General features: G+C 47.8%; 1 protein-coding gene across 7 annotated transcripts in view; it reads left to right on the top strand.

The window, feature by feature from the left end:
• LOC119178697 (fat-like cadherin-related tumor suppressor homolog) overlaps positions 1 to 18,565 on the top strand; it is an 812,220-nt gene that overhangs the window by 781,079 nt on the left and 12,576 nt on the right. For 5 of the 7 annotated variants that reach the window (XR_012888480.1, XM_075882464.1, XM_075882439.1 and 2 more), the window contains 2 exons: positions 4,597 to 4,668; positions 10,264 to 10,385. Coding sequence is in view for 6 of the 7 variants with exons in the window: in XM_075882464.1 (XP_075738579.1) it covers positions 4,597 to 4,668; positions 10,264 to 10,385 (194 nt within the window). In the remaining variant the exon portion in view is untranslated. The remainder of the gene's footprint in view (positions 1 to 4,596; positions 4,669 to 10,263; positions 10,386 to 18,565) is intronic. The other 2 variants (XM_075882456.1, XM_075882450.1) reach the window with 1 other exon arrangement.

Below are 18,565 nucleotides of genomic sequence, written 5' to 3'. Positions count from 1 at the left end.
TGGATCGGTTCGACTTATCACTCGGCGCTTCGCGATACGGTGATATCACATTCTGGCGCAGTCGGCGAAGCTAGCGAGCTAGCGACGAACCGTTTCCTGCCGTTTCAAGGGGCGTCGCCTACGAGATGGCAACGTACGGACTACCGCCATTACCGCCTTTTCTGGAGACTCCTGGAGATGCGACAATCCCATGGGAGCAGTGGCGCGATGATTTCACAAATTTCCTTGAAGCAACGGGGATGGACGCGCAACCGCCACCACGGAAAAAGGCCATTCTACTGCAATGTCTCGGGGTCGAGGGACGCCGTATTTTTCGCACACTGGGCCCAGAGCCGGCGCGGACGCCAGGCACGACAGAAGATAAGACGGAGGCAAGTGGAAGAGATAGTTACATCGAGGCGTTGGGCCTATTGGAGCGTCAGTTCTCAAGCACCGTCAACGTACTGGTAGAGCGACGTCGATTCACTTTACGTCGGCAACTGCCGAATGAGCCTATACGGGAGTTCGTCAGTAACCTCAGACAGTTAGCGAAGACGTGTGACTTCGGGGATTTCTTGGAGGCGGCTCTGCGAGACAGGGTTGTTGATGGAATACGGAGCACTGAGTTGCGACAGAAACTGCTCGTGAAGGGGTCCCAACTTACGCTGGCAGAGGCTGTAGAAATGCTGCAGACGTACGAGCAGGCAGCGGAGGGCGCTGCGGTCTATGACCAAGGGTCGCCACAAACGGACATAGTACGGCACGTATCCCAAGGCAGAGGCCCAGACGGCGACTCGACGGCGACGTCGGTGCGCAAGTGTTACCGGTGCGGCTCTACAAGGCACCTCGCTAATTCACAGGAATGTAAAGCACGGGGGAAACGTTGCTCCAAATGCCACAAGATGGGACATTTTCAAGCGGTCTGTGGCATGAGGAGGGAGCGGAACGTACGGACGGTCCGGAACGACGGCGCTAGCGAAGAAGGCGTGCTCACTGTGCTGGCGGTCAGACAAGTGGAACGACGGACTTTGGTAGTTGACGTCGTTGTTGAGAACGAGCCACTTCAGTTGCTGGTGGATACTGGGTCGTCGGTGTCTATTTTGCCCGACCACGTCTATCGAGACAAGTTCGCCAACAGGTCTCCTTTGACTGCGGCTACAGCGACGCTGCGTGATTTTTCACAGAAGAAAATTCCAGTCTTGGGATGGTTCACAGCCAGAGTTGTACGCGGGAAAAACTCGGCTTGCCTCCGCTTTTACGTTGTTCCCCAAGGCGTGGCATTACTGGGACTAGACGCGGTGCACCAGCTACAGTTGAACATCATCGGTTCTACATTGGAATGTCTACAAGTCACGGCCAGCCCCCAGTCGCTCCCTCCTGAATTGTGTGAGTTTTCTTTTCTTTTCGCTGATAAGTTGGGCTTAGCGAAAAACTTTGTACATTCTGTAAAGCTGCGCGCAGACGTAAAACCAGTAGCAGCGAAAGTTCGACGCTTGCCCCTGACGCTGCGAGATAAAGTAGCGGCTGAACTGACAAGATTATTGGATGCAGGCATTATAGAAAGGGTTAGCGCTGCGGAATGGGTGTCTCCTATAGTGGTTGTGCAGAAGAAAGATGGAACTATTCGCCTATGCGTCGATTTGCGCGAGCCAAACAAAGCAGTAGTCATTGATGGATTCCCTTTGCCGCACACGGAGGAACTGTTACATGCGCTGAGCGGAGCAGCATGGTTCTCGAAACTGGATCTTGCTGCAGCCTACCATCAAGTGGAATTAGCCGAAGAGAGTCGCGAAATAACGACGTTTATTACGCACGAAGGCTTATTTAGGTTCTGCAGAGTTTGTTTTGGCCTCGCATCGGCACCTGCCGCGTTTCAGCGAATGATGCAAGAAATATTGAAGGGCTGCAAGGGCGTGTTGTTTTATATCGACGACATTATAGTCTTTGGAAAGACTAAGCACGAGCACAACCGTAACCTTCGCGAGGTATTGCATCGGATCGCTGAGGCGGGGCTGCAGCTAAATCAGAAATGCTTATTCGCTGTCAAGGAACTCTCCTTTTTGGGTCATCATGTGAGTGCAAGAGGTCTGGCCCCACTTAAGTCAAAGGTGGATGCTGTGATGAAAGCACAAACGCCTGCCGATGTAGTCTCGCTGCGGTCTTTCCTTGGGCTCATAGGCTATTACTCTCATTTTCTCCCCAATTATGCAGAGGTGGTGGAGCCGCTGCGACGGCTTCTTCGTAAAGGACAGAAGTTCGTGTGGGACCAGAGCACCGAGGAGAGTTTTTGCAGGGTCAAGAAGATGCTGTCGTCATGTGGGGTGGTGGCCATGTTCAACGAGTCTTTGCCTGTACAAGTGACCACTGACGCCTCGGCATATGGACTGGGAGCTGTGCTACAGCAGGTAGTCGACGGAGAAGTACGTACAGTGGCATTCGCTTCGAGGACACTAACGCCACCAGAACGCAAGTACTCTACCGGGGAACGAGAGGCGCTGGCATGTTTATGGGCGTGCGAACATTGGCATGTTTATCTGTGGGGCCGCAAGTTTGTCTTACGAACTGACCATCAGGCTTTGGTGACACTGCTGTCCACAAATGGGGTTGGAAGACGGCCACTGCGTATTGAACGCTGGTCTGCTAGACTTCTGAGATACAACTTCACGGTGCAGTACACAAAGGGGAGCACCAATGTCGTTGCGGATGCGCTTTCTAGGCTACCGTTGACCCCTGCAGAGGACGACCCTGTGGAGGAAGTAGTTGCTGTGGTTTCCAGCATGATCACAAAGAGTGAGTTGCAAGCAGCGACAGCTGAGGATTCAGTGTTAAATGAGGTGGCACAGTATGTTATGTCCAGATGGCCGGAAAAGGGCTGTTTAGCTGAAAACATAAAATTGTTTTTTCGTATGCAAGAAGAACTGTCGGTTATAGACGGACTATTGTTTCGCGCTGAACGGGTCGTTCCCCCAGCAGCACTTGCTTCCAGGCTGGTCATGATGGCACACGAATCGCATCCAGGCATTGTAAGGACCAAACAACGGTTGAGGGAACAGTACTGGTGGCCCGGAATGGACAGTGATGTTGAATCTTTGGTTAGGAATTGTGCTGTCTGCAAAGCATCAGATAAATCTGCAAAAACGGTAAGGGCCCCGTTGGAGCCAGTGCAGTGGCCCGAGAAGCCGTGGGAAAAGCTTGGAATTGACATCGTTGGGCCGATGGAACGAGCCCCTCCAGAGTGCAGGTTTGCAATCACTATTATTGATTACCACAGCAAGTGGCCTGAGGTGGCATTTGTGTCCACAATAACTGCACAGGCAGTAGTGAAAGTACTCGTGGAAATTTTTTCGAGAGAAGGGTACCCGAAAAGCATTGTGACTGACAATGGGCGTCAGTTCATGTCGACATGTTTTGAGCAGTTTTTACGAGACCGGGGAATTCAGCACTGTGTTACAACATTGTACTACCCGCAATGCAATGGGCAAATTGAGCGGTTCAACCGCGTTCTCAAGGAGTATATGCAGGTTGCGGCATTGGAGCGAAGACCACTGAAGGAGGCAATTTGGGACTACCTGGGTGTTTATAGGGCCACCCCGCATGCAACTACAGGAGCGTCGCCGGCTTACCTGCTGCATGGAAGAAAACCCAGAACGAGATTGGATGTTGTTGGCCTCCCAGAAAGGGAATTTTTTGAGGAGCCGCGTGTCGTCATGGAAAAGTTGAAACAGCGCGTTAAGGAGCAGCAACAACGAACAAAAAAGTACGTCGATGAAAAACGAGGTGCCAGAGCGTCTGTCATTGAGCCAGGAGATTTCGTAAAAGTAAAACAAGGCGGACCGAAGACGAAACACAAGTTTTCTTTGCCGATCCAGGTGAAGAGACGTGTGGGCACGAATTCGTTTCTACTGGCAAACGGGACGAAATGGAACGCATCAAAGTTAACAGTAATTAGTAAAGGAAGGACAGGACAGGCACAAGCACTAGCTGACGCGGTTACAGCGCGACGCAGTGCATCTTCGGGGTTTTCCTACGACATGGATCTTCACATAGGAAAGATGGCTCAGCCACAAAACCCTATAGTCGTGAATGAATCGGAAGTGGGTCCATCAGAAGACACCCAGGGAAGCGCTAACCATTCTGACAGTGCACAAACCACGGTAACGGAGCCCATATTAGAGGTTCCCGATCAGCAGGACACATCTCGGTCGCAGTTGGCCACAGCCACAGCACCATCACGCACCAGGCCGGAACGAACAAGAAGAATGCCAACACGGTATCAAGACTACGAGCTGGCCTGACTACAAGAACATTAAGTGTGGTGAAGTGAACGTGTGCTGTGAAGTGAGTGCGCGAAAGTAGACTGACTTTAGTTGTGTTGTTAATTTTTATGAGGGGGGAATGTGTTGTGTAGTGTATAGGGGGCGCTGTCAATGCTATCATCTGTATATAAGCGATTGCCATCAAAATAAAGGCAGTGGTTCCCCGTCCATGGATCGGTTCGACTTATCACTCGGCGCTTCGCGATACGGTGATATCACATCTGTCTTTTATATTACTGTTCTGGTCATGCTGTTTTCTGCACAGTGCATGTTTTTCAAGCTGTGATGTTTGTGTGTGCAGACTTGAAGGCAGCCCTTTCTCCATCGCTGGCGCCCCAAAGCTCAGCCACCAGTATTGCATCTGATCTCCCAGGTGGGCAGCGGAATTTCTGACCCTATTTCTGTCTACTTATGTGTTCTTCTTGTGGCTTTGCTTGTGCAAACTGCTACCCTCACAATTCGCTGTACAGATCTGCCTTAACATTAACAAGTTCTCTTAGCACTATTCACCTATGAAATCAGCAGGCAGCATAGCTAGCACTGCCATGCATTCTTTATTGTATATTTCAATGGCACACTCAGAATGGTCAACCAGCTCTGTACCGGAGCCCTCCATTCTGGTGCAAGGCAACGGAAGGAATGGCACTGCTCCCAGCACAAATTTGGAAGTGCCCAGCACTCCTCAAGTTTCACGCTGTTTTTGTTCTCAACTCGTGTGTGAGCTGTATATTTACAAGCTTTGTGTAAAATTTTTGCCCCCTGTGTTTTGATAAAAGTCTTCCAGTGGCAGAGCAGCCAATGAACTCTACGAGCTATGATAGCATAGAGCAGCACCTCTGCTACTAGAACACAATCTGTACTCAAGCAGGAAGTGGACATGCTGAAGCTGCTCTTCGGCTGTAGTTACCATACTTACTCGCACACGTTTTTTCATGGCTCCCAGAAGGGGTACACAAATTATGTGGGGATTTTGCTAGTGCATACAAAATAATGCACAATAGTCATAACGCCTGCAGTATGTATATCATTTAGCAGAATTAGCATGTACTTTAAACAGTCAGATCCGGTCACGCACAATCTATTCGGTATCACTTATCGCGAGCTCTGATAGGGAATCATCACGGTGGCCGCTGTCAAAGCGAATCGTTGTCACTTCCGTCAAGCATGTTCAAATGCCCTATTTTCTTGAAGATTTTCTCCACAATGCTGGGAGAAGCTACATTCTACGGCACGAAGGGCCTAAGCATTCACACATAATTGGAAAGGCCTTCTTCAACAGCAGGAAACTTGGATTAGCAAGCGTGCACTTTTCTGCTTCCTCCCATACCGATCTCGCTGACCGTCACAAATTGAAGAACTTCACGCTGAAGTACTCGGCACTTTTTATGACAGTGAGCTTTGACTTTCATCCATGGCCTTCAAGATTGCAATCGCATGGCGTGGTTCTCTTCAGCCGTCCCAATCATCGCGCTCCTCAGCAAAACCAGTGAGTCTCGCCTCACGCACCCGGTTACCTCTAGAGGGCGCGTTTAATGTGGGTTCCTCGTGCGGTGGAGACCACGGCAGAAAGCGGAGCGCGTGGTATTTTAGCGTTCATTTTTTTTCTCGGGTGTGAGCAGAAATCATCGACAAATTTTCTGGCTGCACTGAAGGCAAGTATTTTTGTCTGTTACAGCTTTTATTTTGGTCTAATTGAGGAATAAAAGCATGGTAACTGCTGATTTTTTCTTATGTAGATCATTGCAAGGGGGTAATATTTCGTTTGTGACAGAAGCAATCTAGCATTCCCCCTTTCTGGAGGCGCATACATGGGTGAAAACTGGGCTAATTATCATAGTTCATTTACATTGACCTTCTATCATTGCAGATCATATTACTGTTTTATCGCATACCGATATTTATCAGGTGGTCAACCAAATTCTACTTACGCTTTAGATAAGTGCCATGATCGTGCCACTTGTTATTGTGATGAGTAATTTTGCCAGAATATTGTGAAAAGCTACGATTAGCTAACCTACATTTACTCCCCATGTTCTTCACAGTGAAAGTGCTTGAGTTATCATCGTCCCCCTTTTTTGTCATCTGTATTTTGATTATGTTTTGGTGGCACTCTGGCAATATCAGTATAGTGCTCATTTACAGCAATCTCGACTGCATCTAAATCAAAGGGTCGCACACGCGGTCGAACAGCTTCTTTCAGAAAACCAAATATTCGTCAAGGTAGACTACTGAAGAAGAAAAAGTGTGAATTGTCACTGCTATGTAACAAGCCATGTTTCATACCAGATACACAAAGCTCTGAATGCGTGCGGTGTTCTTCTCCAACAAGCAAAACATCTCGATGTTCGTTCTTACATTCCCCAACATATCCACTGAACATGTAGAACTCACAGTGCGAATGGGGGAACATAAGTAACCAAACCGCACCTGTAACCAGCCTGTAGCCGTCGCAGAGCCAGTGACAATCAGTCTAGATGTAGTCTAGACAATTTCGCTGTCTCCAACTTCTGCAGCACGACAAAAGGTAGTTGGAAAGAGAAACTGAGAAAGCCTCGAGGGGGAATGTGAAGCGTTGTACACTTTGAGAGCGCGGCTTTCGCGCCAAACTTGACGGCATCGGCACACTCCGAGGAGAGAGCAAGACAGTTACTGATGCTGAGCGCCGAGTTTGGTCGACTCGGCGACCTTTTTCCTGCAGCGGGTGTTATTTCTTCGTAATGCACTCATGCTTCGACGTTCGCGTGGTTACCTTGCATGCATGCGTCACTGGCATTGTGCATAGAGGAAAGAAAATTTTGAAGTAGAAGTCACAATGTATGTTTGATTCAATAGTAGTGATCTATTAAATTGTCGACTGGTTACGGTTTGTACAATTAATGCTATGTCAATGCTGTAGTTTTTTTTTTCTATTAAAAAAAAGTGAAGTCTGCTCTTGTTTTTTCCATATAATTTCGGGAATGTGTCATACTGATGTGTGGCCTTCTGCACAATAAATAGAAAAAAATTAAAAACCGCAAACGCTGCATTCTCGAGTAGGTGCGATTATAAAACACTCCACATTTAATAAAAACAGACGGCCCAATCCACAAGCAAAATCATAATGCCACATTCTGCACTCACGGGTTACACGCAAATAAGTGGATCGCTTTCTTGTTCCTTTCGTGGAACTACCCCTTATTTAGATTGGATGCTGTTTAGAGAACTCTTACAGGCGCGCTGTCGTAATCATAGCTGGGACGCGTAGCACAACATGGTTTTATTGCTTTTAGGAATGAAGCTTTTTATAGCATTACTTGGTCGGTCGTCCTTCTATCCAGCGTAGCCAGCATATCCACGGAGTGAATGATATTGTGAGTGGGGCGAAGCGTCCATCCGTTCGATGCATGCCATAGTGTGAAGGGAGTCAATGAACGCATGAACGAATGCACGGATAGACGGACGGACGGGTGGACGGATGCTTTACCGCACCAATCAATCACTTCGTGCATATGCTGTGATTTTGTTTATTTATCCCTCGCGCACCGGACAGCATTTTGATTCTTGTTGACAAGTGCCAGTGTACGTGCCTCATCTATTGGGGAGACCAGTTGTGGCGAGCACAGCTGGGCGGCCGGCATGCCAGCCTAAGAAGCAATAAAACCACATCGTGGCGCATCTGTGATCACGTCAGGGCATCTGCGAAAATTCTCGAAAAAGCGTCACAATAAGAAGTAGCGCTAGTTTTGTGAGAGCAAGAAGAATCCATTCAATCGAGAGTGAAAAGTAATCCATGGACATAAAACGCTGCAGTCGTCTGACCTCGCTTGCGGATCAGGCTGCCATTTTTCTTTCTTCTTCGCTGGTGCCCCCCGCCCCCTCTATACAGCCCGCAAACTTTGAAGTATAGTTTCGAGCACATGCGGATTTCTCGCAGAGGCATCACAATTTCAACTGCTTAACTATGAGCGGCGTCAATCTACAGCAAAATAAAAGCCCCAATTGAAAATAAAAAGCCCCAGCATTGACTTTGCCTCTCGTACTTCTTGACCCGACATTTCCAAAGGAACACAAAGCTATATAAAAGTGCAAAACCATTTTTCTCTTGCCATATAGAAGCTTCACCGACATCGTGGCAGCCTTTTCGACAGAAAGAAATAGCGCTGCCATGCGGAGAAAAGAGCGAGCCACGCCCACCTCTGCAAACACGCGCTCTCCGTGTGATTGAGATGGCCGGTGAGAAACCTGCTGCGTGCTCACAATCTCTAAGGCCATGTTTCATTATATATTTAAATATTGTAACCCATAGCAAGAGAACAGTATAAACTCGGCGGACGGTTAGTGAAACCTCAGCGCCCGAAATCAACCAAGGTGTGTTACAATGCGGACGTAGAAAATGAGGGTAACTATTGGCACGACAGGCATCGCACACCTTCGATGGCGAAAGTCTGTGCCATGATGCGAGCGTGCATTCTTACGGTGATAGAGATAGGGAGATAAACAGAGGCAAACGCTCAAGCAGTTCCGTCATGAATTCCGGCAACCCATCAACAGGTTCGAGTGTTCGAGTATCATTCTAGGGACCTTAGTTCAAGGGAAGTTCTCGAAAAAAGGGGCTTTGCACTTGCAGCCCATGTGACTGCGCCTGCTTGATTGGCAAGGCACGCCGACAGTCACACCCGTCCTAAGCACCCAAGGTCCCAAGTCTCTTTATGCGTCCACCGGCGTGCTCTCTCAGGCGAGTCTGTGAGCGGGAAATGTGCAAGTAAATAATTTTTTTAGTAAAGCTGGCTTAATTTGAGCGATGTGCAAATTATTCAAAAACACGCATTATGTGAGTAAATAGAGTAACCATTCCACTAATTCTCCTGTCGAATTCTCTCATAATACCACTCACACATGGCAGTTTCAGAGTCGCTAGTGTCACTGTAGCTATGCGATGAATGGCTCATGCACAAACTGGAGTTGTTTGTTTTGGATCTGTCACCATGGAACAGATGTGAAAGCAATGCTGAACAATTTGCAAAGTCACCCATGTCTATTACTGTAAAAAAATGCGACACCGGCAGCATCCCGATGCAGGCAGAAGTGTTCACCGAGTTTCAGTCCACTCCGCCAATTTCGGCAGAGCAACTTTTCATGTGCCACAGAGTGACTCTTTCTGCAGGTCGCGGGTTCGAATCCCGGCTGCAGCGGCGTCATTTCTGATGGAGGTGGAAATGTTGTAGGCCCGTGTGCTCAGATTTGGGCGCACGTTAAATAACCCCAGGTGTTCAAAATTTCTGGAGCCCTCCACTTCGGGCATCTCTCATAATCATATAGTGGTTTTGGGACGTTAAACCCCACATATCAATCAATCAGAGTGACTCTTTCATTCGAACGCTTGACTTCTGCCCTCAATCTGCAGTTGGAAAGCACTTGCTCCAAGAGCAGCAGAAAAATTTGTTCCAACTCTGGCATTGGAATTCAACATATGTGCACTCCTTTCATCTATCAAGAAGCCGTCATGTGCTGGTTTCATAATCGGCACCAGTAAACATGACGTCAAAAACATTATTGCTTATGCTAGCTTCCAAAGCTTATTCATTATTCGAGTTTTCAAGAATCTGGAGCTAGAACTGTCACTCTGCGCAAGCACTATAAGCACAGGTTGACACTGTGTGACCATTACTTATTGCTTTCTAGCCACGGCTCACCTTCACAGGCGCATCACAGATAATGGACATGCTCGGGCAGCACATTGCGTCAGTCACGTCTGTGCACGTGCGGGACGCCTGCAACATCTGGTCCAATCCGCCACTTTTGGCGGAGTAAAGAGAGCTTTTGTTCAGTAATAAAACATTTTGAAAAACTGGCTTGGCAAGACCTTACCAAGCCCACCGTGCCTTACAACTCCTAGTGTAAGATTTGCCAGTGGGCTTTGGTATAGTTCCTCAAAATGTACCATAAATGTTCTTGCCGCAAACATAAGGATATTTCCCAACCACTGCAGGCTACTGCTGGGACTATTCAGACCTGGCAGCACATGCTGAAGAAGAAGATGTGTCGAGTGGGGATGATGAAGCAGCTGGCAGCCGCGAACACTCGGAGTGTTCGGAAGACACAGCCCTGCAGGTGAGCCCAGCTGAGTCACACTCAACTCTTGTCACCTCACCTCGGGAGTGCTTGAACTTGAGAGAGAGTCATAGGTGGCACAGCAAACACACTTCATTTGACAAAACCCCACCGAGCCTCACAGCAAGAGTTCATACAATCAAAACTACATACAAAAATAACCTACAACACTAATGTTCAGCTAAACTCTGTTTCTCAATGCCATGGTAGTCTAGCCACGCTGGCCTCTCGGTCACATTCGTAATGGATCGATCGTCCTTACTTGTCATATAGTTTGTGCAGTGTCAGAGTCGATCTCTTGTCATCCATGTTGCGTTGAGCTCACCGTCATCAATGATGCTCTTGCTCAGTTCCTGTGGTCTTTGCTGCTCAGCGGCTACGCACAAACCACTTGATTTCGGTTTGCATCTTTGGCACACAGGGAACTGTCCTGTGGGCTCTGCCAGCGAAGCTGGAGTGTTGCAGGTGCAGTAATAACAGCCCTGCTGTATCACTGGTGGTGTTTGTAAACATTTATTAAAAACTAAGAGGTTGCAAGAAAAGCCAGCCTCTAGCAGGTCAGCTTTCTTACAGTACTAGTAGAGTCCCTAGCAAGGGATTTCATTGGTCGTGGCCACTGTCCCAGCTGGCTCACCGGACCATGGCTTGTTGGGCAGGAAGGTCCAGGCAGCTGAGTGGGGCCGCGTTCCAGTCCTCTCTGGTTGAATTGGGGTTCAGGAGTGAAGAAGAAGGATTGAGCTAGCATGCCAATACCATGTGGTAGGTGTCAGCCACCTCCGCACTGTACTGGCAGAGGCCGGAAAGGGAAGAATCAAAATGTTTAAGCATAACCGGACATAGTAGCATATTGGTAGATAGAAAGAAAAGAATTATCTCGTCCGCCTTCCGAGTCCTTTGCAGGGCACAGGAAAGCGGCAGTGAAAGTCTCAGTAATGAGTAATTATCTCTCTAAAATTTTGGAGAGGAACGTTCTCTTTTGGATCACAGGGGTCATCGGAGTGGCCCAAGGAATAAGTGCACGGGTGGCCGGGTGTGCTGCCTCATTGCCTGCGAGGCCCTGATGGCCAGGAGTCCAGATTAGTGAGAGGGCTAACCTACCCACCCACAAGGTTTAATAATTTGGCCAGCTAGGGGTGAGATCCATCTCTATTGAAATTTTCAGCATGATCCTTTAGAGTCTGATATTATAGATTTAGAACTGTCCTATCAGATAGCTAGAGCTAAGGCCACCTCTTCAGCATGGGTAACACTGGGTGCGCGGAAGGACAGATCATCCACCTGCCTGTCTTGGTGGTATACCAACCCCCACGATAAGTGCCGGCAATGTTCGTATATAATACGTTTTGTTTACAGCTTATTGGTACAACAGAGCAAGAGCCCATACCTCTCGACAGCTAGCGTGCGACTCACGGGACATATTAGTGGAAAGGAGTCAAACATGGATCGCATATTTCTAATGTACGGGCACTCGTTCCCGCTCCTCTGTGTGGAAAGATGCTACAAGTCTGGTAGCCTACAAGTCTGGTAGGAAGGTCGACCTGGCACCCTCTGCTCTCTGCATTCTGAAACGCTGGCTTTCTCGTGCTGCTCCGAATGGTGCCCCACAAACAATACCCATTCTCTATCCCTGGGCTCTTCACCACGACTCATGTAGCGTGCCTCGAGCCCTCCTCCTGCCAGTCACGTGTGTGGATGTGGCAGCGGTGCATACTGTTGAGAAATTATCTGCATCTCGCACCCCATTAAAACATTTCATCACTGGGTGCGTGCCACGTGCTCTTTTGCTCGTGACAGTTCTATTTAGTCTGCTCATACCTTCACCTTGACAAATGCTTGACATGGCTTTCTTACAGGAAGGCTTTTTCATTTTTGCTAAACAATCATCAAATGTAAATTAATGAACTCCTTTATGAACTCCTTATTAATGTGCAGCAATATAGAATTCTTACATGGAAAAAGTCAGAGGAAGGAGGAAATCTAGAAACAAGCGAAGCTCTCGCCATGGTGATGCTTAAAAAAAAAGGCTCCTCATGCCTTCTGTTCATTACTTTGTGTCCTTTATTTTCAACAAATACAGTTGGGCTTTGTTTATACATTTTCAAAAAAGAAACGGAAGAAACATACTATCTGGGTAAGCTTACTATCTCACTTCACTGAAACATCGTGCAGTTTCACTTGATAACAATCTCGTGAATGTTGGCACTGGGAAATTGTATGAAACGTGACCATATCAACAAAATATGCCACATCAAAGTTTGGTCCTGCAGCATATTTCTTGAGTTGGCCAAATATAACAGGCCCCTTTCAAAACCCGGCTCTTAGCACATGAGAGATAGCATGATTACTCGCATTGGGTGCAACCTGCTTTTTTTTTTTTTTTTCGTCTTGCCATTCCATGGGATCTTTTTTCAGATATGCTGAGCTCATTAAAGAGGCCTTGCAAAATTTTTTCAGCATAGTGAGAAAACTCTGTCAATCAGTGATTTAGGCCTGTGAAAGCGTGTGAGCAAAACAATATTGTGCACGACATGGTCTGGAGTTGTCATTTCGTTCTCAAAGTCAGCTACAAATCGCTTGCTCTTTTCTATAAAAATGGTGCCATAAACCTAAACGACCATGCCATCAACCCAAAATCAACTGCTATTGGCTGATCTGAGCATCGTGAGCTCCACAGTTAACACAGCTGCCAAGGGGTGCCGCAGTGTGCTCACACTCAGTCACTGAGAAAGTGAGCAGTATCAATGAGAACTAACAGACAAGGAAAGTGTGTTATTAGTAGTCATTGCAATGTAAATGTGAAGAGAGAAAACTGCACTCAAAGATAGCTTGCCACTGGCAGGGACTAAACCTTGAATAACGCATCCGACGCTCTCGCAAGTGAGCTACATTAGGGGTCATTCCTCCGTCACACATTTCATCATCATCATCATCAGCCTGACTACGTCCACTGCAGGACAAAGGCCTCTCCCATGTTCCACCGGTTAACCCAATCCTGTGCTTGCTGCTGCCATTTTATACCCGCAAACTTCTTAATCTCATCTGCCCACCTAACCTGCTGTCTCCCCCTAACTCGCTCGCCTTCTCTGGGAATCCAGTCAGTTACCCTTAATGACCAGCGGTTATCCTGTCTACGCGCTACATGCCCAGCCCATGTCCATTTTCTCTTTTTGATTTCAACTATGATATCCTTAACCCCCGTTTGTTACCTAATCCACTCTGCTCTCTTCTTGTCTCTTAACGTTACGCCTACCATTTTTCTTTCCATTGCTCGCTGCGTCGTCCTCAATTTAAGCTGAACCCTTTTTGTAAGTCTCCAGTTTTCTGCTCCGTAGCTAAGTACCGGCAAGATACAACTGTTATATACCTTCTCCTTGAGGGATAGTGGCAATCTATCTGTTAATATTTGAGAGTGCTTGCCAAATGTGCTCCACCCCATTCTTGTTCTTCTAATTACTTCGATCTCGTGGTTTGGCTCCGCGGTTATTACCTGTCCTAAGTAGACATAGTCTTTTACAACTTCTAGTGCACAATTACCTATCTCAAAGCACAGTTCTCTTCCGAGGTTGTTGTACATTACTTTCTGATTATTTTTAAGGCCTACCTTTCTGCTTTCCTTCTTTAACTCCGTAATCATGAGTTGCAATTCGTCCCCTGAGTTACTCAGCAATGCAATATCATCGGCGAAGCGCAGGTTACTAAGGTACTCTCATTTCACTCATTTACTGATAAAACCAAATGAGAGTGTTCATATTTTACTCTGCGAGCGAATTGTGGACGTACTTTGGGATTGTGATCGCATTGGGCTGCGTACAAAAAGTGCCTACATGCAGCCATCATCCTTAGGCGCAGTACAGCATTGAATCGAGACGAAGACAACGATTTGACAAAACTGTTCATGTTGTCGAGTTGCTATCTGCTGGTCAATCGTTCGCATTTTACAATTTTCCGCCTAAAGGAAACTCGCACGGACCCATGGAGCAGCTTTGTGTTCCTTATTTAGCGAATACTTCAAAAATTGATCACTTCCACACAGCGACACATTTTAAAAGACGCACGCTTTTAAGAAGCCGTTTGGGAAAAAAGCGAAAGCTGGCTGCCGCATTTTTTCTCATGGGCAAGCGGAAATAGTGAATGTAGGGTCTTCGTGACCGTAAAATAGACAATGATGGCGGCACATTTGTCAGCTCTGCATCAGCTGGTGGAATAAACAGTTGCAAAAAATACGTAGCACATGGTATGTGACATTACATCTGAAAATGTACATTTCGATTTGGCCGCAGAATATTTGTGTGTGCTAAGACATAAGATGACCACAAACTATAAATTAAATCAGTGACGCTAATATTCATATATTTACATGCATGGTTTAAGGATAGGTCATCAGGTAGGTCAACAAAAGGTAGGTCAGCAAAATGCCCACTTGGTGGGGCTACCATCGACAATTCAGGCGCCTGCTCAGCGTACGTTCGAAGTGTCGGTTGCACGGCTGATGGCGGGCAAAAGTCGGCGAAGGCCAAAGCCTGCGCCCTGTCAATTCCGCAGGGAACCAACTGCGAGCGTTGTGCCGACGAACCGCCATGTATTCTGAAGGGCGCATTAGCTGTCAGAGGCGCTTGTGCGTACCGTTCGGGTAGGGCAAGAGGCCCATTTCGAAACGACGCGCCATCTACAAAGGCAGCGGCTAGGTGCCTCGTGTCGTCACCGCAATAGGGGGTGCCGACACGGACGGGTGCCAAAGGGTTCCCATCAATAGAGGCACTGGTCTCCGTGTGCAATGCGGCATCCGTTAACAGAGACAGCAGACAAAAATCCCGTGATGCAGCCACATTGCGACGAGCCCGAATTGCGTATGCGAACTGACTCGCTAAGAGCAGTCAAAAGCTTAGAGCTTTTGATACCGCATTGGGCGCCAGTGTAGCGACACGTATCTTGAAGGAGTACGGCCACTATCATGGGTCCTGTCTTAGCCAGCCACAGGGCACGCATTAACCGTTGCCGTGGTGAGAACACGATACTGCTCAAGGTCGCAACACTTTATTGTCTGTGGCAACACCAAACGCAGTACAGCCCGTTGCAAAGGCGCGGAGGGAAAGCAAATGGGCTTATTCATGCCACGGGCATAAAAGTACTACACAGGGTGCCACGAGCACATTTTTGTGGTAAAGGTGATTCACGGAGTCACCGGGACCAAGGCCGGTTGCACAAGCGAGGGCAAAGGAGCTCGTGTTGGCTTCGGAGGGAGACGGGTTGGCGTAGCTTGGCCACGCCCTAGGACACCGTACCACCCTTCGGCCGAGCGTACGCAAAGGGGCAACGAAAGGTGAGCAATCGCCTCGGGCGCGAGGCGTCGTCAGCGAAGTACGACGAGCCCCGAGCGACGAGAGTCGATGGACGGAAAAGTTTGCATGGCTCACTGTCAGCTGTCCCGGAGAGTATCTGACCCACTCCCAACGCACGGGTGCGAAAACCTCTCTGCGCGCGGCGCCACAGTCAACATCCGCTACCGGGTGAGGGGGGGTTAAACGTCACTCCGCTCTTCCAGCGCGGCAGACAGCGGAGGAGGGAAGTCCTGTCGGGACATGAGAAGGGCAGAAAAGGTGGCAAAGCCCACGCAAAGGCAGCGGGCTAGCCTTAATTTCTACACCGTTTGAAATAGCTCGAGACCGGCCTTATCGCTTCTGCTTTTCGGAACACGTACTTCACAGACTTTTTGGGGCAAAAAAAAGGTCAGGCTCAGGTTCGCGTCAGGCTCAGGTTTCGCGTCAGGCTCAGGTTTATTTAAGCGGGCTAGACTGTATTACTCAGCACGTACCAACACAACAAACACAAGAGCACAAAAAATGCGGCGTCGCGAAGGCATGACTCACTGCGCGGGTTCCCGATGCGCAACCTGCGGTGCCACGCACCGGGGACCCACGCTAGAGACAACTGTTCGCGGCAACCGCCACGCGCACAAGAGACCAGCTTATTTCTTGCCTGCCGCCAGGGGTACTGCGCTACCGCTGTAACAGCCATGATGATGATGATAGCGGTGACCACGGCTCGCGAACACACGCCACCTATTGCTTAATAGTTGTATATAACGAAATCCTTCTTATAACGAATTTTCGCAGTACTTGATCAATATTGTTATATTAACTGTAGTAAATATATTCACAACAAACCAATACTCGCATGTTTTCTGAAGGCATAAACTAGAAGAGAAAGTTAATTGGGCTGGTTGGTGCGTGGCATGTAAAAGCTATAAATTTCTAGTTGCAAGTTGAGCACCTGTGTTGTCTTTTTTTTTTTTAGTCCTTGGAATTTTTTTTTGCATTGTATTTACATCTGATGCATCAAGTCTGCCAGAACGAGACCCTCACTGTGAGGCTCACATTTTGGCATACTCACAGTGTTGCCAACCACTTTTTTTGAAATTGCCATGATTGTCGTGATCAAAATTGCTCTACTTCAACCTACACAGCTTTTTTATTACCCTACATTTTACCCTACCTCCAAATAGCAAAATGTAGCAATATTGAAGTTTTGACTATACTTGACATTACGATGTGTGATGGTGCTGAATTCAGTAGCAACTTGAGTAATTTCAAAATTAGTTTCAGAGATATTAACAAACATGAAAGACAGTTGATAAAGAAAGCATTCCAGCATTTGAATGGCAAGAGCATTGACTCGTATCTGGAAAAGCAGTCTGTTCACAGCTGGCAGTGTAAGCGACTAGGAGCGTTGAGAAACACCTCACAGAGGCGGAAATCGTGTATTGGATATCATCGATGGGAAGAAGAGCGACTTTTTGTAAGAACCGCGAGGGCCCACATGAACCCGAGCGTAAAGGTGAACGAGTTATTGATAAAAGTAATTCTCTACTGAAGGATTAGAGGTGGGGAAGTAGAGGCAGAAATAAAAAGCAGGAAAACTAAAGTTAGTGTGCAATTTTTGCAGCTTTTATCGAGTTCTATAGCATGTAAGAGGTTTTCATAGGATAATGATCTCAATTCAGCGGCTCAAGATTAGGCCGTTATGTAACGATAATATTGCGAACGAACTATGGAGCTTGCACAGGTTGCCACCCTATTGGGAAAACCATGGCCTCCAGCCGTTCCTTTCGGTACGTCGCCTAGTGAAAAAGTTCAATTTGGTTGCCTCCTGAAAACGCCGCGATCTTTCCCCATGAGTCAAGCGGCACTCGTCTCACCGGCACAGCATGCTATTTCAGTCGTTTTAGTCAGAACATCGTCCATGTTGGCTGTTGTTACCTATTTGAGACACGTTGTAAGCATGCTGTCACATTTTGCTACGCCTTGCTATACAGCTACCGTATTTACTCGCGTAATGATCGTACTCGCATAATGATCGCACCCTTAAATTTTGTCTTCTAAATTCGACTTTTTTTGCCCCCCTTAATGATCGCACCCTGAACTTGCCGCATCGACATGTCATGTGCCATGTCTAGCTGAACGCGCCTGTCATTGTTTCCTGGATCTGAAAGCGGGCATCACTATGCTAATTTCGTAAATTTACTGATTTAAATGAAAGGATTCCTTATTTAGATGGAAGAAACTGTTTTGACGCGCGTGACGTACACACAACCTCTATAACTGATGCAAAGAATAAATAAAATTCGGCGGCTTCGCTCCACGGAGTTCTTCGCTACGTCAGCCACCATGTTTGTTTTGACATCCCGCACTGTTACAGCAGCGGCCGCCCGTTGGTCGACCTATGTTCACCCTGCATCAATTTTTTTTTTTTTTCCTGAGACCACTTTTTTTTTGGTGTGCTTAGTGATCGTCTGTTGAAGCGCCGTGTCTCCGTGGGGCGGTATGAGAGCTTTACTGCCGCGTTAAAGCTGAAGGCGCTTGACTACGCGCTAGAGCACGGCAACTGCGCTGCCGGCAGACATTTCGGCGTCGAAAAAATCCGGATCCGATATTGGAAAAAACAGCGCGACATGCTCGTGGCTACTAACAGCACACGATGGGCTTTCCGCGGACCCAAATCTGGCAAGTTCCCTGACATTGAAAAGGCAGTTTTCGAATACGTGAAGGACATGCGCAAGGACAGTAATGCAGTGTCATTAGACATGATACAGACGCAGGCGTGCACAGGTTCCCGGAAGCTGAAAATAGCCACAAAGGGCTTCCGCGCCAGTTCCAGCTGGACGACACACTTTATGCGGCGGA

The sequence above is a fragment of the Rhipicephalus microplus genome, chromosome 2, assembly GCF_043290135.1.
Source record: "Rhipicephalus microplus isolate Deutch F79 chromosome 2, USDA_Rmic, whole genome shotgun sequence".
Taxonomy (NCBI): Eukaryota; Metazoa; Arthropoda; class Arachnida; order Ixodida; family Ixodidae; genus Rhipicephalus; species Rhipicephalus microplus.
This window is presented reverse-complemented; position numbering and strand designations above follow the sequence as displayed.